The sequence below is a fragment of the Populus alba genome, chromosome 10, assembly GCF_005239225.2.
Source record: "Populus alba chromosome 10, ASM523922v2, whole genome shotgun sequence".
In the NCBI taxonomy this organism is placed as follows: domain Eukaryota; kingdom Viridiplantae; phylum Streptophyta; class Magnoliopsida; order Malpighiales; family Salicaceae; genus Populus; species Populus alba.
Window position 1 is genome coordinate 4,300,891 of NC_133293.1, and position 21,854 is coordinate 4,322,744.

General features: G+C 33.8%; 3 protein-coding genes across 3 annotated transcripts; 1 reads left to right on the forward strand and 2 right to left on the reverse strand.

The window, feature by feature from the left end:
• Positions 1-4,185: 4,185 nt before the first annotated feature.
• On the reverse strand, positions 4,186-6,098 carry LOC118034507 (heat shock factor-binding protein-like). The gene is made up of 5 exons (XM_035039825.2): positions 5,985-6,098; positions 5,679-5,732; positions 5,243-5,266; positions 5,104-5,146; positions 4,186-4,573 (listed from the first exon to the last, which is right to left on the reverse strand). Exons 1-5 carry the CDS (start codon positions 5,985-5,987, stop codon positions 4,431-4,433), a joined length of 267 nt encoding a protein of 88 aa, XP_034895716.1. The 5' UTR covers positions 5,988-6,098; the 3' UTR covers positions 4,186-4,430.
• A 795-nt stretch (positions 6,099-6,893) lies between these two features.
• LOC118034506 (xyloglucan 6-xylosyltransferase 2) lies at positions 6,894-8,598 on the reverse strand. The gene has a single exon (XM_035039824.2). The coding sequence runs from the start codon at positions 8,253-8,255 to the stop codon at positions 6,957-6,959; it is 1,299 nt and encodes a 432-aa protein (XP_034895715.1). The 5' UTR covers positions 8,256-8,598; the 3' UTR covers positions 6,894-6,956.
• An 8,035-nt stretch (positions 8,599-16,633) lies between these two features.
• LOC118034505 (xyloglucan 6-xylosyltransferase 2) lies at positions 16,634-21,187 on the forward strand. Its single transcript, XM_035039821.2, has 2 exons — positions 16,634-18,218; positions 20,878-21,187. Exon 1 carries the CDS (start codon positions 16,805-16,807, stop codon positions 18,182-18,184), a length of 1,380 nt encoding a protein of 459 aa, XP_034895712.1. The 5' UTR covers positions 16,634-16,804; the 3' UTR covers positions 18,185-18,218; positions 20,878-21,187.
• Positions 21,188-21,854: the final 667 nt, after the last annotated feature.

Here is a 21,854-nt window from a genome sequence, read left to right on the forward strand (position 1 = left end):
ACTTATTCTCCAAGTCTACAAGGGATTTAAAAATTAGCTTAATCAGGAAATTGAGAGAGAAGCAAACCTTGAAGAAAGATAAAAGTGTAGCTTTGGATTGGAAGTTTCCCACATGTCATGGTAGTAATGACAGTATATTGTTTGGGGCTCAAATCCATTGACTATTTCTCCAGTTACAGGCTGAAGATTTCCTATAATTATATGTAGCTTTGCTCAGCACAGCCGTTTGAACCAATTCCCAATTGAAAGGTTTCCAGCTAATTTTAAAAGAATTTCTGATCCTCAAAGTATAGTAGTTTTCTTAAAATTGAATTCAATTAAGAAGAATTGATTTACAGGGTATCCAAACAGTTAGGTTTCAGGGATCCATCCTCCTTCTACTCCCTAAGGGACTATCGAAATATTTTTTTTTTGTCGGGGGTCTTGGGACCTTTCTTTGAGGCCCCGTGTCATGACGCTTTCCTTTTGACCAAAAAGAAAAGGAATTTGGACAGCAGCCCATCACAGGAATCACGATTCTCATTTTTTACTTCTTGTCCTCGTTGCATTTCCAACCCTCCAATAAATCCAGTTGCGTCTTCTTAACTTTTCTTATTGACCTTAATCTGATGCTCTGTAGAGAAATATATATCAAACCCAATTTTGTTGTGTGCAGTTAAGGTTTGAATCCTGGTGATTTTTTGAGAGCTGGTAAGATTTGGGTTCTACCGAAGCTGCACAAAAAGGATTAGTGCAAGTTGAGGAAACATTTATGATATAGTACAACTCTATAAGCAGAATTTTATGCTATGGCAGCTTGATGCAAAACACCATGCTGGAACTCTGCATAGTAGCAATAGCAGCGCAAAGCATCTACACAGTGAGGAAAAAAACGACCAAGGATTATGTTGATGAGCCAAGCATCCATTGGTCTGGTTAGACAAACGTGCTCTGTTTAGTAAAGAATTAGTTTTAATTAAAGAAGGAAAATCTTGAAAAACTTGGATTGATGTTTGATGAGGCCAAGCATCCAGCATCCTCTCATTCAACGTTACTGGAGCTTTGGCAGAAATCTTGAACATGGTTCATATGCAATGATTGAAACCCAAGAATAGATTTCCATATCATTAATTGCAAATATATCCTCTCAAACTAGCAACAAGCAAAAAACAAAAACATGCTTTTTTTCCAAAGTAAGCGATAACTTTGGGAGCTTAGTTGTGATGTTCAAACTAACCTACTAAGGAAAGCATGGTCAAACAATCTAAACAGCAGAATTTCCCCCTCCAGCGTTATCGATCATCTCATTCTACTGTTGTCGAACTCCAGGTTTATCATATCTTTCTGCCAAGCGGGTCCAATGCACTGTCAGCATCCCCCCTGGATTAGAAGAGGAATAGAAGTTCAGCTAAACACGCAGTGATTTCTAGAACTACAAACAGGTATCATTGTATTGAGGAAAGCCGAGCACAAGAATTGAGTGTTAAGAGCAAGATCTTACCCTTAATAAACAAAAGGAATTAGGATGGATTAACCCTCCCCTGCTATACTCCGTAGATCCCAAACATCAGGGAATCTTTGTATCACAATACATCAACATGTAAAATCGAATGGGAAGCCCCATGGTGATGAGTTCAGAAAACTATTCGGTAGACAAGCAGAAAGGCAAACTACTGCAGCTGTTTGAGCTGAAATCTTCTCATCTCAAGAGAACAAACCAAAAGTAACTGTGATCTCAACTTCAAAATTCCCACTTTAATGCAAACACTCTCTCTCCCCGTAATCATTTTTTTTATAATAAAAAAACTCACTTATATCCAAAGAAAAGAATTTCTTCCTCTAAAACAGTTGCATAATGAAGGTCAGGGTCAGAGACAACATGTATCAAGAGTAGAAATCTTAATATTCAAATGTGAACATCAATTTATTCAAATTGTCACACTGGATACAAAAACCAAGTAGCAGAAACTAAAAGTTCTGCATGCAGATGATGAGAATCTCAGAGTCAAACCTGTGCACGAACGAAAACCACAGAGGGCAAAATTGTACTGAAGTGGACCGGTATAAACGCCATATACTCATCCAAGGGGCCAGCATTAATCTGAACAGACGCATGATCCTTGGAAGTAATCAGCCTATTCGTGGCAGAGCTGCACATCCACACCATACCATATTTTAAGACGTTAGTCTTGGCTATTCTTGGCTGAGTATTATTACAAGACGTAAAGCTTACAAAGAGAATAGTTAACAAAGAAATTTTAATTTAGATTTGAGAAATAAATTCAATCTTAAACAATTATTTAAATGTTGTTAAAAGAGAAGTCTTCAAAGATTTCTATTGCTTTGAGTGTCGGGGATCCGTTGCAGAGTGCTTGATGGATGAGGAGTTCCAGATGGGCACGGAGAGCAACATGCGCATTCTACAAACTAGAAGGTACATAAGCTACGGTGCGCTGAGGAGGAACATGGTACCATGTTCGAGACGGGGCGATGTTCCTCCATATGGGTTGTTTGATTGTCACGTATTAATAAGAAAGGTGTGGAGTAAAAATAAAAGATAAAAATTGAACAGTATAGGATGAGTATATTGTTGATTTAAAGTGATTCTGTCCCATGGCTTCTCGTCCTCGTTTTTTGGTTTATGAATTCAGCAAGTTCCAACAAGTAAATATATAGAAAGAAACCAAGTTATGAAATTAATGGAGGACATTAATAGAATCCATGTAAGAAAAAATAGGAACCGGAGCCTAGTTGATAATAAAATATTTATTGTTTGAATGAATTTTTTAAATGATTTAGTTCATCCAACTAAAAACCAAGGAATAAAAGTAGGCCATTTCCAATGAAAACTCAATGATCCATGGGTCAATTCCAACAAAAAAGGGGCAATCACCATTATTTTGTTCTCAAAGTTATTGTTATTATACATTTTATTTCTTTCTAATTCTGATTTTCTCTCTCTTTTTCCTCCAGGGGTTTCGGCTCAAGGCAAAATATTTCAGCAGAAACTAATCTAAGGAGTGATACATAGAGATCGGATTTCTAGCATATTCAAAACCAAAACTAGTGTTCAGAAAGCTAAGAAATTTATGTACTATTGAATTTTGAATAAATTTGAATACACACACTTCTATCTTATTGAATTTCCAATATCTATTTTTTCAATCATTATTTACTATTCAATATGGAAACAAAAAAAAAGATAAGTAAAAAAACCGAGAAAACCGGAAAAAAAATAACTGAAAAAAATCAAACCGTGAAAAAAAACCGATTAAAATTTTAAAAAAAATTTGATCGGTTCAGTTCGATTTCGGTTTTATAAGCCTAAAACTAAAAAAACCGAACTAAACCAAACCCAAACCGGAAAAAACCGGGCCGAAACCGAGCTATTTTTGAATAAATTTGAATGCACACACTTCTAACTTACTGAATTTTGAATAGCTATTTTTCAATCATTATTTACCATTCAATATGGAAACAAAAGTATTAACTAAGATGAGGAATTACTTAACCAACAGTTGGAAAAGAAGCATAAACAGCTAGCAGCAGCAGCTTTGTCGAATTATCACGGGGCAGTACAAAAATTGCGGAACAAGGTCAAGGTCTCTGCTGGGTTTTTCATCTATATTGATTGGATGGATAAAATGGTCACCCCAAATCTGATTGTAAGTGCAATGAAGGCAGAAGGAAACATCTAGAGCACAAGAAGTCCAGCCATGAACCTCACACTTTGTGATCTGTACCTGCGCTGGATGGCTGGCCCAGCTAATTAGCAAGACTTATTTTGGATTTTATTGGAAAGGCATATCATCATACACGCCTAAACCCTTAATTGCCAACAAATACATACATGTCTCTTTCTGACAGCTTTAAAATAGCACCAAAGAAGAAGCCTTTTTTGACCAAAACGAATTTTGTCGCATGAATCTCATTCTTTTCCTCCATTAGAGCAATGCAAACATAGACAAATTATGCCAATGTAACCTCGTTACCATGCAATCTCCATCTTATTGGAGAACCTCATAACACACACTCATGGTCACAATTCGTAAGCATATTTGGACCAGAACTCCATTTTGTTCAAAATAATTCGCATATGCTGCCCCCTACTCTTACATAGTCAAAATGCTACCACAGGTACTGAGATGGTGGTACCAGGATGATAATGGAACAGATCATAGGACTTACACAACCACACAAGACAAATTAAATTCTCAAACCCATAAGCACTTTCATAGCATACCATAAATTTCAGCATTAATACTCCCGTTTCATTCCATTCCCTAGCCCCAACACACAAAAAAGAAAAGAGAAAGATCAACAAGGCAACAAGCTATTGGATGCTCTCTCCATAAGTTTTTTTTTTTTTCCAAAAAGAAAACAACAATAATAAGAGATCGAAGAAGTACGTATTCCTTGAATTCATAGCTTTAGAAGATGATATAATGAACTTAAGCAGAATCATCGCCTGGCTTGGGTTCTTCCTTGACCTTGGGAGGGACAGAAGGAGAAGGGGAACCCTCTACCCCCATTTCAGTTCTGAGATCATTGATGCTCTGCTCCAACTCATCTATCCTGTTGCCCATTTCATCGAGTAACATCGCAGTCAAGGAAACCATTGATAGGTTACATTGGCATCATATCCACATTAAGCAATCTATTCTAAGCATTACCAATTAAATTCCATGAGAGTGAAATTGTTCCATTTTGTCTTCCATGGTATTTGAGAGAAAGTCTACCATTCAAAAGAAAATTTCAAACTCTCTTGTAGTTTAAAACAGTGAAACACCCTTGAAAATTCTGTCAAAATAAAATAAAATAAAATTTTCATTTTGACATCACAACTATAACCTTACAAAGAAGATTTTTGGCGACTATCCCAGATGGAAACAGCTACATCAGATTTCAAATCATAGAACTCTGACGATATGCAAGTAAGATAGCATATCATCCAAAGTAGACTAATGATGTACCAAGTGGACTTCTCACAAATGCCATTTCACAGAAGTGTAAACTTATCCCCATAATAAGCGCTAAGCTACTCAAATAATAATGGAACTGCCCTTTTTCATACAAACACCCTAAGCATTTAGGGAAAAAATGAGGGGTAAAAAAAAAGGATATTCTTTGTAACGATGGAGTCAGACATTGTCTGGAACCTGGATTGCTGCAAAAAGCAAAGATAACCAACTTATGCATCTTCCCTTAGATTTGCTAATGCAAAACAGATAATCATCACAGATTTAGCAAAAAAGATACTCACCATCTGCTGAAGCAAATTTTGCACCTGCAGAAAAGCAATGCAAACGATCAGCTAAAGCCAAACATTCATTCACTCGAACCATAAACTCCATCCACTGTTGCCATTTTCCACACATAATCGTGGCACAAAACTAACCGAAATAATACTAAATGAAAGGCGCTTATAATAATAGGCCATAATGTCTCGCTCCAGCACACGCTAACTAAACTAACTGTAGTTGAAGAATCCAAATAATTTTAAAAGAAGGAAGCCTCAGATCCAAACCATCAAGAGGCATATCTCCATAGCATAACAGTGCATGATACATGGAAAATCTTCACACGGCCCATTTGTTCAAGAAATCATTCTTAAGACAACAATGAAATCTTATAAAATTATCGAAGCTAAAATGGATGGATTATGTAGAATACACTTAAGAATGTAGACTAGAACTCACAAAAGCAGTCATATCAGCAGTGCTCTTTTTGGCATCATCTGCATCGTGCCCATCCTGCCAAACAACAGAAATTCCAATAGCAATAAACGAAATAATTCCAACATAATAAAGATTTTTTACCAAGATTTCCTGATTTCTCATTGGAACAATACATTCTCTACAAATCTGAAGATTACAATAATTAAAAAAAGATATCACAAAATCAACACTCACTGAATCTAAAAAAATAACCTAATTTATAACCATAGAAACCCTAATAGAGTGTAGCACGAAGAGGGTAATATTTATGGATTCGGAAAGACTTACCATTTTTTTGCTTCTTCTGTGCCCTTCCGAGAGTTCGATTAACAGGACCGGAGAGAGGGAGAGGGAGAGGAGAGGAGGGAAATGAAAGGTGGAAGTATGAGCAGGTCTCGCAAAAGAAGCGTGAGGAAGCGTATTGTTACAAATTTATCCTTGTAACTTGGGGAAAATTACAGTTTTACTTTTCCTTTTCATTAAATAAAAAAATTACACATATAGTTTTTACAATTGCGTGATTATTTTTAATAATATTTTTTATTTAAAAATATAAAAATAATATTTTTTATTTTAAAAAAATTAATTTTAATATTAACTCATTAAAATGATATAAAAATACTAAAATTTAAATTTAAAATAAAATTAAAAAATAAAATTTTTTAAAATTATTTTTAAAATATAAAATCAAACAGACAAAATATTTTTTAAAAAAATGTTTTCTAAAATTTTGTTTTTTGTTTTTAAAATTAATTTTTATTTATTTATTTTAATTTGTTAATGTTAAAAATAATGTTTAACAAACTTTCATTTTTAAAAATTTTGTTTTTTATTTTTAAATTAATTTTTTTATTTATTTTAAAATTATTTTAATGTGTTAGTGTTAAAAATAAATTTAAAAAAATAAAAAAAAAAATATTTTAATGTATTTTAAAATTAAAAAAAATATATATTTTTAAAAAAATTAATAATCTTAATATTAAAACTATATCTTAATAATTGTTAAATAGTTACAATTAAGAAATGGAATTACGATGATGCGTGGATTTGTGATGACATTTTAGTGGATAAATCATTGGTTAATTTAAGATCGATTGGAATTTAAAAAAAAAAAAAAAAAACACATTTCAACAACTCCTACAGTCTATAGATAGATTCTTAAACGAAGAACACGAGCAGCTAGAAAGCAAGCAAGCACAGCATCAGCAGAACCCTCTCTTGCAATGGTTTTAATGCCCTAAACAGCTTGCTTAAAGTGGATTAATTACTGCTCTTCCTAACCCTCCAAGCAGCCAGCGAAGTATGAGCATACCCATATATCTGCAGAATCTGATCGTCTCCAAAATTGAAAGCACGGTCCATCTGCTTCAAGCACCTCTCCACCGGATAATCCCCCGCCTTCCCGCAAGGTTTGCATCCGACGAAGTGAGTTACAAGAGGCCACCGATCATCACCAAGACCGGCATGGTATTTCTCGATCATCTCCTCGTACCTGTCAACCAAGATCTCCCAGTAACCATGCAAATAATAAGCATTCTCTAAATATACTTTCTCGCCCCACTTATCCCTCTGTGTAGCCAGCAAATATACCATTGCAGACTGATCATCAGCTTCGAAAACCGGCCTCCCTCTCAGCTCCTTGGCAAGTAGTTTCCCTGCTTCGTCTCTAACCTTCCCTTTAGGCCCCATTGGTGTCCATGCATCTAAAAGATCCAATGACCATTGACAGTTCCTTATGAAGAAGCTCCCTGTGTTCAGTCCAATCCAATTCCTTTGATCATAAACCATCTCCTTCCACCCGTGCATCACAAGGTTATAATCCTTGTACTTCTCCCACGGCACCTCGAATGCCATGTCTGTAAACATGGCATCGCTATCCATCCACCACAAGAACTCTATCTCGGGCTGCGAAACCAGCAGCTTCCTTATTAACGGCAGCTTAGCCCAAAAGCCAGCCATTTCAGCGTCAAGCAGAGCCATGTTGTAGAAAATGTCGATGCCGTGAAGCCTGCAGTAATCAATCTTATTTTTAATTGATTTTAGCAGGTAATGATCGCCGACACGATTCTCGCAAGGTTTCGGTGAAGATCCTGTGACTAACAGGACTCTCGGTTTGTCAGGCCCAACAAAGTTGGGAAACTTCGGGTTTTCACCTAGCCATTCAGCTCTCTTCTGGTCCCAATCTGAAATCTTAGGCCCCAAACTGTATGGCTTGTCCGAATCAGGATTCTCATCGTCTTCGCCTTCATCGACAAATAGCTTGTTAACATCAAATGAGGCATAGCTATTTGGATCATCGCTTTTGGTATTCGTATCATTCCTGCTGTTGTTGCGAGTCAATTCAATGACAACTTTCTGTGGCTCGGCGCGCTTGCGAGAAGAGTAGAAGTTGTGGCGGAGGTAGTTGAAGTGTTGCTCCTGAGTGCCAAACTTGCCGGCGCCAATTGTGCCAAGTAGGACGATGGCGGTCATGAAGAGGCAGAGTAGGGTGACCTTGACGTGGCACGTTGGTCTCTGGAACGGGCGGTCCCGATAACTTCCAAGGCACCAGTCCAGCATCTTTAGCTCCAGCGAGCTATATATGTTAGCCAAATGCAAAGCTTTTTGTATCTGAAGACTTTGTTTTTAAAGGGTTCTTTTCAGGACATGAAGATTGAAGATGTTGAGTTGTTGAACTGAAGAGATAATAGGAAAGAAATGGCTGAATATTAGGAGCCAAGGGAGATCGTCGGGTGGGAGCTGAAGAAGGTAGGAAGAAGAAAGAAAGATGCAATGGGAGAGAATAAACATATAAAAATATTTCATCTTCGCACGTTCAGGGAATCAAATGACTATCAAATTTTTGGAAAAAAGAAATTGAGAAACTTAAAGCATACATGTGGCCATGGTTTGAGGACAAAGTTTGATCCACCAACAACTTATAAACTATATATCAAATATAAAAGACTCTTGTTTTTAATGCTGTAGTAAGAAAACTTCGTCTATTTCGGCTGCCAGCAAGATGAAGTTGGATGTAAATGTGTGGAGAGATTAAGATCTCAAGACTGCATTTAGAATACAACGAAGATGCCAGGGAGATACTTTCTCAGAGCAAATCAAATTCATCTGAAAGGAAGAATCTTTTCAAGATTGTTTACAAACTATCAGGAAAACTATTAGACTACAGCAAGGAGACAGGAAAAATCATCGCAGCCCATTACAAAGATGTCAATTATTCTACACAAAGTTAGAAAACCTGGGATTATCCAAGGTTTGATGTAGCAGCTTTGACTAGTAAAATCTAAATTGAAATACTGCCACTATCAACTCTATCATTTATGATGAAGACCCTCTTTTCTCTTTCGTTCTTCCAGAACCAAAAAGGTAAAAGGCAAACCAGGCTCATCATCATAGCATGCTTGCTAGCAATACAGGTGAAAAAGAGATGAGCCATGCATGTCCTCCCCCTGCTCGATTACACATTACAAAATTAGGAGATACACTTCTGTTTCTGTCCATCTGCACCTCTCTGGCTTCTGTGATAAGTCTGTTGACTAATTAACATGGCTATAATAGAACTATGCCTTAATTTGAAATAATTGCCTTGCATAAAAGCTGCTAAGAAAAGAAAGTTGTTCTTGAATATTGCTGAAACATCATTGGCAAATCCCCACCAATCATTCTTTGAAACCATAATTAAAAAGGGATGGATATAATAAATAAAAAGAAAGTGAGGATTTTGTATGTTTTCCCACGAAGAGATCCATCTTATATATATATATATAGAGCAGTTGTACACGTCCTGAGTATAAGAAGCACCAAGACTTGTTCACATGACAGGGGAGAAGGGCAGTTCCAGAATTAATAAAGCAGTCATCCAAGAAATTGAATCTCAAACTTCCACCAAACACATGGCTATGATGTTGACAAACCAGGATTCAAAGAAACATAAGATCAAATGTGACCAGGGTTAGATATGCAACCCATGTCAAGCAAGGCTTGACAAACTTTTTAGACAAAGGATTAACCTTGCCAAAGGCCCAGTAACATGCAAGAAGAGTCCCCAAATTAAGCATGGAGAACAGAAATCCAAGCCAAACTGCTCCAATCCTGAGCACAAGAGGATCCCAGACCATGCTCAAAGAGATTTGAGCAATGTAGAGAGGCAACGCATCCGAGTCAACATGAAACCCATCATTAGTCCACACTAGCCAGGCTGCTAGGCTCATAAGAAAGGATGAACCCACGGAGCCTAAATGAATTACTGTTAGAGAAGGAAACCAAGAGGGTTTGGCTAGGGCACGGTACCTTCTGCCTGAACCAAACAAGTATATTATGGTCAAGGACAGGGAAGGAGGTGCCACTAATACCATAAAAAGTGACCATAAAGAACCTTTAGCGTTGCTGGTCTTTCTAGTTTTTGGCTTGGCAAGGACGGGTTGATCTTTTTCTGCTAGGTTTTTTTGGGTTCTGGAAGCCATTAGAATCGTGAAGAATTGGAAGAGAAGGGAGGAGACGAAGCATTGACATAAAATAGAGAATTAAGAAGGAATGCTAGATGAGAAAATCCAGGGGTTCCTTTAACTTTCTTTCTGAGGCCATCTTCTTGATTTTCGCGCAAGTAACTGCTAAATTATATATGCCATTAATGGAGTCCTTTCTCTTTTTACAACTAATTGTCGCAATTCTTGCAGTCGAGAGATCTCATGGCTATCTTGATCTTAATTCCTCCAATCAATTAAAAACATGTAAGAATTCGACTTCCTTTTTTAGTAATGTGTACGGGCACAACTAATTTCAGTAAGAATATGAAGCATCTCTCTAGCATTTTTTATTTTTTTTTTTCATCAATTCCAACAAGAGATTTCATTGATGTAATCATTAATAGAAATGCATGATTTAAAACTAAATTATAAAAACAAATTCCCTAGTACAAACATAAGTAATAAAAACCTAAAACATGTGGGTAGATTGTGAATGAAAACACTTGGAATGTAGTAGTGATTCTATTCTTCTGTCCTTTTTTTTCTTTCTAATTTTTTTTTCATATTTTCATGTTGTATTAATTGGTGATGAAGCTTAATGGAAACTATAATTTGTTTCTTCATTTTTTTTCATTGGTAATTTGTTTCAAAAAAAAAAATAATGGGACTAAAATTGAATATGGATGGAAAATTCAGCCATTTTTTACCCAACATTGTTCATTTAACACTTCTTTTTTTTTTTTTTTTGGAAACTATACCTTGAGATTTTTCTCAATTTCTATTTTGTTCCTTATAATTTGATAATTATATATTTTTTACCCACCCAACATTGCAACAACCTTTAAAATATAGATAAAAATAAAAATATATTATTAAAATCATCTTTACGTAAAAAGTATAGGTATAGATCATCTATTTACTGCAGAAGTTCGACTCAAGCTCCTTTGTTGTTGTTGTGTCCCTCATGTGGTTCCTCCTGAATCAACAAGCATACCATATTATTCCATATTCAAATCATATTTTGCAAAATAACAATAGTAAGAACAACAACATTTACTTATCTTTTACAATTTTTTTTTTTTTTTTTTTACATTTACATTCTCATTATATCTCTTAAGATTATGACTCATTATCAAAACATAACGAACATCACAAATCAATTTCAAATATAATTTATTTCCTTTCAAGTGTCAAGACATGACGCTACAAAATTTATGAAAGGAAGGAAAGGAGACCGGATCTTACCTTTAACATGGTTAAATTTTTTTTTTTCTGTTAATTTTATTAAATTTACTAGCTCAATTTCTACTTATATATTTATTTATATCTGAAGCTCTAGAGCTCTAAATTAAACGGGACAATTCCTTGAAAAACTAACATCTCATATTAACTTTTCATGAAAAAGCCTTTCTTGAATTTTATTGTCTCCAAGCCCGACTCCCTTTAGGAATTAAGGCAATAAAACTATCCGTTTTCATCAATTGATGAAATGTATCTCCAATCCCCTTTTCTCATCTCATACAGCCATTCCCACGCTGTATGTATGGCAATATTTTTAAATATAACCTCCTAAGGCCATTTATGTTAATTTAATAATATTTTTTATTTTTTTTTTTGTAAATTAGTCTAGAATCACTTCAAGAACATGCACGCTATTACTTCCACAGTTTCCTTCATTTCATAATTATCTCTGAAACGCACCTTAGGCCATACGTATAATCTATAATTGTCTTGATTCCTTTATTGGTAGATTTTTTGCTACAACTAACTCACTCATTATTACCATATAAAATTTCAACCCCCCCTCCCCCTCCTTTTCTTTCCTAAACTGATAGTAAAATTAAAAAAAATCTTAAATCAATTAGAAAAATGTTACAACTCTTGTTCAGTAGCTTCTAATTTTATCGTAAGTCCTTCTTAATGTCTAATTTTTATAAAATTTTAACATTATAAAAAAATAACCTTTAGAATCTTTTAGTAAAACTATCGGATCCAATAGTCAAATGAAAAGATATACTAATTAACATAAAACTATGTATTAGAAAAATGAACAATATATTTTTTTTAAAAAAAATAATATTAAAAAGACAATATATTGAATCGATTCAGTTAACATATGCCAAGTCATCAACTTGGATTATGAGATTATGATAACCTTATATAAAGCAAATTAAAATAAATTATAAAGTTCAATTTCAATCAATCCAATGTTAAAGAACAAAATTGAAAAAAACTTTATTAAAGAATAACACAAAAAATTGACCTGAGTTAACATATCAAACTCGTGATTCAGGTCATAAAATTAGAATAACCTCATAGAAAATAAACAAAAAAAAAATACGAGTCAACCCGGATTAACCTACTAAACCTATGCTAAGGTCATGAAACCATGATAACCTCATAAAAAGTAAATCAAAACAAATTATGAAGCTTAATTTTCAATAAACTCAATGTTAAAAATTGAAATATAAAAAGGAAATTCAATTTAAAAACACGACACAATAAAACGACTTAAAATTGCATGGGTTAATCTGCAAAATATGTGACATGAGTCATAAAATTGAAATAACTTTATAGAAAGCAAACCAGAATAAATCATGAAATCTAATTCATAATTAATTCCATGTTAAATGATGAAATTAAAAAAATTCAAATTAAAAAAGAAAATAAAAAACCTTGAGTCAACTAGGTTAACCAGTTAAATCAATAATTTAAGTTATGAAACCAAGATAATCTTATTGAAAGCAAACTAAAATAAATTATGAAGCTTAATTTTCAATTAAAACAATGTTGATGGATGAAATTGAAAAAAAATATATCACTTAAAAAAAAAATAAAAAAAAAATCAAGTCTACTGAGTTAACCCATCAAACTTATGATATTAATTATGAGACCAATCTAACTCCATATAAAGTAAACTACAGTAAATTATAAAAACTTAATTTTCAATAAATTAAATATTAAAATATAAAATAATTGATTTTGCAATTAGAAGCACCCTCACACAGTTAAACTTAAAAAAGAAAACCACTTATTGCTTGTACGTGTTTATTGATTGGTCTCCAAGGAACGTAGCGTGGTGACAAAGGGTTTGAGATGTGCACAACAGGTCTCGAGTTCGAGTTAGAACGTGCACCTCTTGTAAGAGCCTGAGACACCTAGGATTTTACTCACTCACCTGGACTCACAAAAGTACGCTTTCTAAAAGGTGGGGTTTCCTCAAATCCAAAAAAAAAAAAAAAAATGTTTATTGAGTGACTACTCAAAAGGTTGTCGCCTAGCAGGGGTTCTCTAATCACCTTCACTAGAAGAAGTAGTAGTTAAGAGGGGTAGAAGTCGTAATAAATGCAAAATGCTCTTTGCTTAGTTCAAACAACATGCAGCAAGGCATGTGCTGGTTTTCATTATATTGTTGTGATCTGCACGCTACTTTGTCTGCTTTGACTTTGAGATATTTATAAATACAAATATAGGAATAATGACAATTTCACGTGGTTACCAACTCAAATAAATATGAATCGATCGGAAATATTACAAATTTGTGCTTATATCCTAGTTTGCCCCGCTTATACGTAACCTTAAATAAATAAATAATTTTAAAATTAAAAAAAATTATATACACACCAAACTAATTATATACTAAATACCTTTAAGCTAGCTATAACATTGAGGTTCAAGTCATGAATACCTATAAATACTTGGTTTTATTCGGTTTGATTTTTATATATAAAAAAAAAAACCAAACCGAATTTAAAAAAAAAAAAAAAATCAAACCGAAACCGGTTCAAACTGAAGGGTTTCGATTCGGTTTTTTAGAACAAAAACCAGTTCAAACTGGTTTGACTTGATTTTTAGGTTTGGCTCGGTTTTTTTCAAGTTTTTTTTTTGTTTGGGTTCGGTTTGGTTTTTTTGATTTCAGGCTTATAAAACTGAAACCAAACCAAACCAATCAGTTTTTTTTTAAAAAAATTTTAATTGGTTATTTTAGTTTTTTTTTCAGTTTTCTCTATTTAATCAGTTTTTTATTTTTTTTACTAGTCCCTGGTAAATATGTGAAACCAATAAGTAAAGTTTGAGTATAAAAAATTCATATTTCCTTGGATTTAGGTTAAATTTAACTAGTTATTTCATGTAATTTCGAGCAGTTAATTATTTGCAAATAAATTAGAGTCCCCCGAAGCATAATCATTGCTTCATGCATCTCATCTTCCTCGAGAAAATAAGGCTAATGATAATCCCTAATATTTCTTTTTTTGGTTTTCTATAACTTTTTTTCTATCTCATTATCTCACAAAGACTATGAGTAAGAACTCAAATTAAAGTTTAAAAACTTCTAATTATAGGATCATTGAGTGTTTTAGGTGCAAACTTCATAATTGCTAGGTATATAAATGAGTCTTTAGGTCCAGATCACTTATTATTAAATAATTCGAGTTTCAATTGTGATCTTTCAATTATTTCTAAATATCAAAATAATTTACCAAAGGTAGATGCTTGAATTACATTAGTACATTTTTTTTCTCTATTAATAGTATAATTAATCTTACCTTGAATCAAGATAAGTATAGTTATATGTTTTTTCTGAACTCAGTAACCTTTTTAATGTGTAGCATTGTCTTAACAAAACAGGAGATCATTGTCCAATTACAATAATCTAGTTATTTATTAATAAATCTTAAAATCCAAGATATTTAAAAATAAAATTGATATGTTGGATAATCAATTAATTTTTTAGTTCAAGCAATCTAATTTATTTTTTCTAGTCAAGTTATTTGATAGTTTGATATAAAAAACTCATATGACTGGTAACTGGTAGCTGGTAGTTTTTAGTGTCTAGTTAGCCAAGGTAGCTGGTGATTGATACTTGCTAAAGGTTTTATTTAATGAATGCGGGGACTCTTAAATGCTTAAGTTAATAACTTTGTAGATAAAGAAAATACAATGATATTTTAGAGAGATATACTCTGAAAACATATATGTTGAAAGTGGTAAGAATGAAGAGATTATGAAGCTTGAATTTGAAAGACTCATAATGTATTTATAGCTCACGAGTCTTGTATTTTTTAGATATGAGGGGTTCTAGTGTAATTCTACTCTTGTAATATTTTGAGTTGTATTTTTATTAAAATAATATATATTGAATCAATATAAAATATTGAGGTTCCAGCGTGTGAGTTTAAAAAAATTCTCAAAAAATTTGAGCCTTTAAAATAAAAAAAACAGGCATAAGTGCACTGCTTAAGAAGAGCTAATAAAGATAAGCTTCTCCTCCAAGACAAGATAATGGAGCGAAGCTTTTCTTCTAAGACGAGCCCATAGAGTCGAGCTCCTCCTCTAAGATGAGCTCATAAAATAGTTGTGCTTAGATACATTCAATGAGATCTTTTAAATACTTTTTTAGGCCCATTACATTTGAATTTATTATTTACAAATAAACAAATTTTTTCCCACCATATTAATCAATATTTTAATATGTGGTAATCTTGGTGAAATCATAGGCTGTTGTATTTGAATACAAATGATATAAAATTAAATACTCAAATAAATATGTCTAGTAAAAATTGTTTCATATAATTTGAACCTCAAAATTTGTGTACAACCATATCAATTTCTTATGAGCTCAAAACACATGCTATAATATATCTATCCAAGCCAACACATACATTCATCAATTAATATTAGTATATTATTTATTGGTTGGACATTGAAAAAATAAATCACGAATAAAAAAACAAATTCATTTTAAAATACATATACATAATATGTTATATATCCTTAATTTATATTCACTTTAAACTCTTAATTTTTTTTAATATTAGTTAAATCCACTAACAACATATTTCTTCTTGTAAATTTTATTGTTAAAAATAAAAGATGAATTAGCATTTAAATAGGAGAAGTAAGTGCCATATTTTTCTTAAGAGAAAACATAATCTTTAAATCTAAGTTGGAGTTCACTAGGATAAATTCTAGATTATAAATCAAATTAATTAATTTAAATTAACTATTTTTAACCGGAATTTCCTCAAATAACTAAGTCATTAGTCAATTCATGTTTTTAATTAAATCACAACAATTAATTTTCCTTATATTTTTATTAAAACCTGATCTAATTGAAAATTCAATTTACAAATTATTCCACCAGATCGAGTTGAGTTTTAAAATAATTTTATAAAGTAAATATAAATATCAATTGGATTATATATTTATTGATTTTAATAAATAATTTTTTTTTTTCATAGAAACAACAAATGACTATTTTTTTTTTTCAAATATAGAATTGCTTGACATTGTTTCTAACAAATAAATATATTTTTTTCTTCCATAAAGAGGTGCCTTACCATATGCAATGCCTACACCCAACGCATCACATGATTCCTAAACGTGCTTACGGGCAACCAGTCACAATTATTTTTTAAAAAATAAAAAAGCTAATCAAATCAAATAAATAATAATCTCAAATTGTTTTTTATCCTCACTGGATATTCCCTTCCTTCTTTCCTTGCTCAGCTTCACCGACTAAATTTCCTTTTAAATCACCCTTAAAACTTCCTTTTATTTACAAGCACACCCTCCTTCATAAGCAAACCTCTCAACTCACAAGACCCATCCTTACTTTCTCTTTCCAACTCAGTCCGAGTCAAAATGCTGGACCGGTGCATCGGGACTCACCGAGTCCGCCAGATCCAAAGAGCTATCCGCCACGGAAAAATCACACTTCTCTGCCTCTGCATGACCGTGGTCGTCCTACGTGGCACAATCGGCGCCGGCAAGTTCGGTACGCCAGAACAAGACTTCAACGACCTCAAAAACCACTTCTACGCAGCTCGCAAACACGGCGAGCCACATCGAGTTCTCACCGAGTCTAACCAGCCCAACAACAACAAGAACGACGAAGCAAGTAATGCTAATGATGCGAATAATTATGCCACATTTGATATCAGCAAGATTTTGGTCGATGAAGGGGAAGATGAGAAGCCGGATCCGAATAGACCGTACAGTCTGGGTCCGAAAATATCCGATTGGAATCAACTGCGAGAGAAATGGTTGAGTGAAAACCCTAGTTTTAGCAATTTTATTAAGCCTAACAAACCGCGTGTTTTGTTAGTTACAGGATCGTCGCCGAAACCTTGTGAGAATCCGGTAGGGGATCATTACTTGTTAAAATCTATAAAAAATAAGATAGATTATTGTAGACTCCATGGAATAGAGATATTTTATAACATGGCATTGCTTGATGCGGAAATGGCTGGGTTTTGGGCGAAATTGCCTTTGATTAGGAAGTTATTGCTTTCGCATCCGGAGGTTGAGTTCTTGTGGTGGATGGATAGTGATGCTATGTTTACAGATATGGCATTTGAGGTGCCGTGGGAGAGGTATAAGGATTCGAATTTTGTAATGCACGGGTGGAATGAGATGGTCTATGATGAAAAGAATTGGATTGGATTGAATACTGGGAGTTTTTTGCTGAGGAATTGTCAATGGTCTTTGGATCTTTTGGATGCGTGGTCACCAATGGGACCGAAAGGGAAGATTAGAGACGAAGCAGGGAAGGTGCTTACCAGGGAACTTAAGAATAGGCCGGTTTTCGAAGCGGATGATCAGTCTGCAATGGTTTATTTATTGGCTACACAAAGGGATAAGTGGGGTGATAAAGTGTATTTAGAGAATGCTTATTATTTGCATGGTTATTGGGGGATCTTGGTTGATAGATATGAGGAAATGATTGAGAATTATCGCCCAGGTCTGGGCGATCATCGTTGGCCGCTTGTCACTCACTTTGTGGGGTGCAAACCTTGTGGGAAGTTCGGAGATTATTCAGTGGAGAGGTGTTTGAAGCAGATGGATCGGGCGTTTAATTTTGGGGACAATCAAATTCTGCAGATTTATGGGTTTACTCATAAATCGCTGGCTAGTCGGAGAGTTAGGAGAGTGAGAAATGAGACTACCAATCCACTTGAAGTGAAGGATGAGCTTGGCTTGCTTCACCCTGCATTTAAAGCTGTCAGGGTATCAACATCTTGAGAGCTTTGATAATGTATTCCACCGCAAGCTGCTGGTATTTTTTCATTTTAAGTTATAGTGTATGTCAATTTGCTCACAGTTGGTGTTATTGCTTGTAGAAGTACTGGAAATCTGTATGTTCTTTTCGTAATTTTGTGTTATCAGTGTTTAAATTATATTGATTTTTGAAGGATAGTAACTTGTGTCTCTTCTGACTTCTGACTCAAATTTTATTTCATGGTTACTCTATATATATCATTTTTAATTATGATGTTCATGCTTGTGTCTGCAATAACCTGTTATGGTGGTGTACTCTTTTATTCTTTTTTGTTTCTCTTTGTTTATTGCTCAGTATCTTTATCTATATGTAACAAATTTGATAATTCAGGTTGATACAATAGCAATTTTATTGAATTAAAAGAAATTGACTACAACAACCCAATTGAAAAAAGATAAAAATAGTTTCTGAGCATATTCAAGGTTGCTCGTGTCTCTATAAAAGCATATTCAAGGTTGCCTTATCCTCCCATGACTTAATAGAAGGTCCCCATAAGTTTTTCCATGATTTTTTCATAGCCTAGAATTCTTTAGCTGACATGTTTTGAAGTTGTTTCTCTAGTTCTTCCAAAATTTCTTGTTGAGTTTGTTGGTGTAGTAGATGCTCCTGCTGCCCTTCATGGCTGCAATCGCTTTAATAAATCGTGACATCCTTGTCCTTTTTGCCATAGATTTACTGCTCTAATATTAATTATAACAAATCTAATAATTCAGATTGATAACAATAGCAATTTTATTGAATTAAAAGAAATTGATTACAAAGATCTAATTGGAAAAAGATAATAGATAGTTTTTGAGCATATTCAAGGTTGCTCGGGCCTCCATAAGGGCATATTCAAGGTTGTCTTATCCTCCCATGACTTAATAGAAAGTCCCCACAACTTTTTCATAATATTTTCCATAGTCCTAGAATTCTACTTCGCTAATAGAGAAATTCAAACAAATTCATATTCTAATTTAAAAGATTCTAATGTGACAACTTTTTCATAATATTTTCCATAGTCCTAGAATTCTACTTCGCTAATAGAGAAATTCAAACAAATTCATATTCTAATTTAAAAGATTCTAATGTGATAATTTCAAAAATATGAGTAATTAAGGCTAGGACCTGTTACACTTTACTCATGATTTGCCGGTTAAAATTATGATGAAAATCTATGGAAGAGGCTCTGCATATTTAAATTGACAATATAGATTGTTGGACTTGGGTCAGATTTGTCCTGCTAGGGATTGATATTACCTTGAGCCTAAGTGCCTTTGATTTGAGCATTGCTTTTAAAATCTTAATGGACCAATTGTCTGTGATCCCTAACGAATGCAAGTGTAAAAAAGCATTTATATGATTTTTAATACATATGGAAGCAGTGATTTGTACTATGTAATCTGTAGTAAACATAATTCTTGGCCGATTCCAAAACAAAAGCTTCACAAAACATGATGCCAGCTTTAAATGCCAACAAATGAAAATGATCCTTTCTACTTCCCAGAACATTGCAATAGCTCTGTGAGTGAGGTACGTCACAAATTTTACTAGGAGAAAGAAGTTGCTATGCAGGGATATCAAAAGTTTTCCATGTTCTGAGAAGAAAGGTTACAAAGGAAATTCTTCTTCATTTTGAAGTAGGAAATACTCTGCTAGTGGAACTCATAAAGGCCTGATTCCAACTGCATGAACACAAGGAAACCATACATTCATGTGGATTACTGCTTATAATATTATTGAAGCACTATTAACTCGTGTGGATGCTGGAAATTTGGAGATTGTCCTTTCATGATGATTTTCAAGGTCATTGCATCTGATTCTTATTTGAAGGGGCTTGTGCTTTTATTCTTGAATGATTCAAATCTCTCTTTATGTAGTCTGAAAGTAAAGTTGTTATCATTCCATAAAGACCATGGACAGAAAGGTAAAATTGTTATCATACCAAAGAAACCCACGGACCTCATTAGGCAAATTGCAGCATAAACCCATTTGATATTTTTAGCTTGTCCTTATTGTAATAATGTCATATTAAATGCAACACAAAGCTAGCACAGTCAAGAAGAGAGGGAAAGGGGCACACAACTTGTGGTGTTCCCATGATTTGCGTTGGCTGATAGGCATGAGGAAATGACTGATCATCGCCTTCAGGATCTTGGTGGTCATTGTCGGCTGCTTGTGATTAAATTTTTGGTGTGGAAGCTTTGTTGGAAGTTTGGAGATTATCCAGTGGAAAGGTGTTCAAAGCAGATGAACCAACAATCAAATTTTCAGTTTCATGGTTTACTAATAAATCTCTTGTCAGTTGGAGAATTAGGATTGAGAGATGAGACTAGCAATCCACTTGAAGTAACAGATGAGCTTGGCTTGCATTGCCCTGCATTAAAGATGCCAAGGTATCATCATCTTGAGAGCTTTGATAATGTAATGGACTGCTTGCAGCTGTTATTCTTTTATTATATGTCAATTCGCATGCAATTGCTTGAATTTGCTTGTAGAAGCTCTGGATACAATATTCTGCATGTTCTTTTCCTAAATTAGTGAAGTCAAGTTTACCTGTCTTTCTACGTATTTGTGGTTTCTTAATACCTTACCTGTCTGTATATTTCTTGGTCTGTGTTTGTGATAATGACTTATTCTCATGGGGTTCTTATTTCTTTTTATTTATTTCGCACAGTTTGTACTCTTGGCATGCTGATTGAAATGAGGAAAAGGCTGAGGTTCTTCTGTTTGTCATTGATTGGGAAATTTGTGTGCATTGCCAAAGTCACATGATTTGTAGCGAGGTTATTGAACATTTAAGATTAGCTTTGATAAAGATTGGATATGTTTCTGCTTAGTTTGCAGGACACACAAGGAGGCTGTTTTAAGAACAAGCACATTCATACTATCCTTACATGGTATTCTCTTACATCTCACATAATATTATTATGAAAAGCTTATTCCCAATTAGTTCTTGAAGCTGGAATAACCTTCTAACTGAGTAATGGCAATTTACTTCATTTTATAACATTTTAGAAATTTATATGTCTGCTGTCATGACAACTGACATTGTAGAAATTTATTGCTGAATATGAGCTAAAAGCTGAGGAAGCATTGTTAAATTTAGGTTTGATTTTATCATAGCTCAACTTATCAGCTACATATTTGAGCTGAGCTGACAAGAGATAGACTCTTGGATTTGGGGTTGGAGTTGTTTTGCTAGGGATTGCCGTTACCTAATTTTATTATTAAAAGCTAGAGTAAGAAGAACGCTTTGCCTGATTTATAATGCATGGGGAAGCAGTAATCTGCAAGAATGTTCTATGTTGATTCCAAAACAAAAGTTTTCAGGTCATGATTCCAGCTTTAAACACCACCAAATGAGAGGGAAAATGAGAAAACAACTTTGGGAGACTGTGCCCCAGAAAACATCATTACAATTGCTTGAAGTGTTAGTATGTGTGGAGAATTCTTGAATTCTTACTTCTCAGTCTTATTTCAGAATATATTCCTGATTATATACAGCATCTACAAATCTATATTAGGAAGGCTATTAACTACTCATAAATGGTGTTATTATTTGGACCAGATTTATGGGAAAGAAATCTGACTTTCTGTATTCATTTCCCATAAATCAAGTTCAGATCATATTCAAATCTGCCTTGATCTCTT

Excerpts from the sequence above, each read along its gene's own strand:
- LOC118034507 (XM_035039825.2), bottom strand. Across the intron at positions 5,267-5,678 it reads CTGCTGATATGACTGCTTTT|GTGCAAAATTTGCTTCAGCA; the intron begins GTGAGTTCTAGT and ends GCTTTTCTGCAG. Across the intron at positions 4,574-5,103 it reads TGACTCCATCGTTACAAAGA|TCGATGAAATGGGCAACAGG; the intron begins ATATCCTTTTTT and ends CTGCGATGTTAC.
- LOC118034506 (XM_035039824.2), bottom strand. The coding sequence starts at position 8,255 with ATGCTGGACTGGTGCCTTGGAAGTTATCGGGACCGCCCGTTCCAGAGA.
- LOC118034505 (XM_035039821.2), top strand. The coding sequence starts at position 16,805 with ATGCTGGACCGGTGCATCGGGACTCACCGAGTCCGCCAGATCCAAAGA.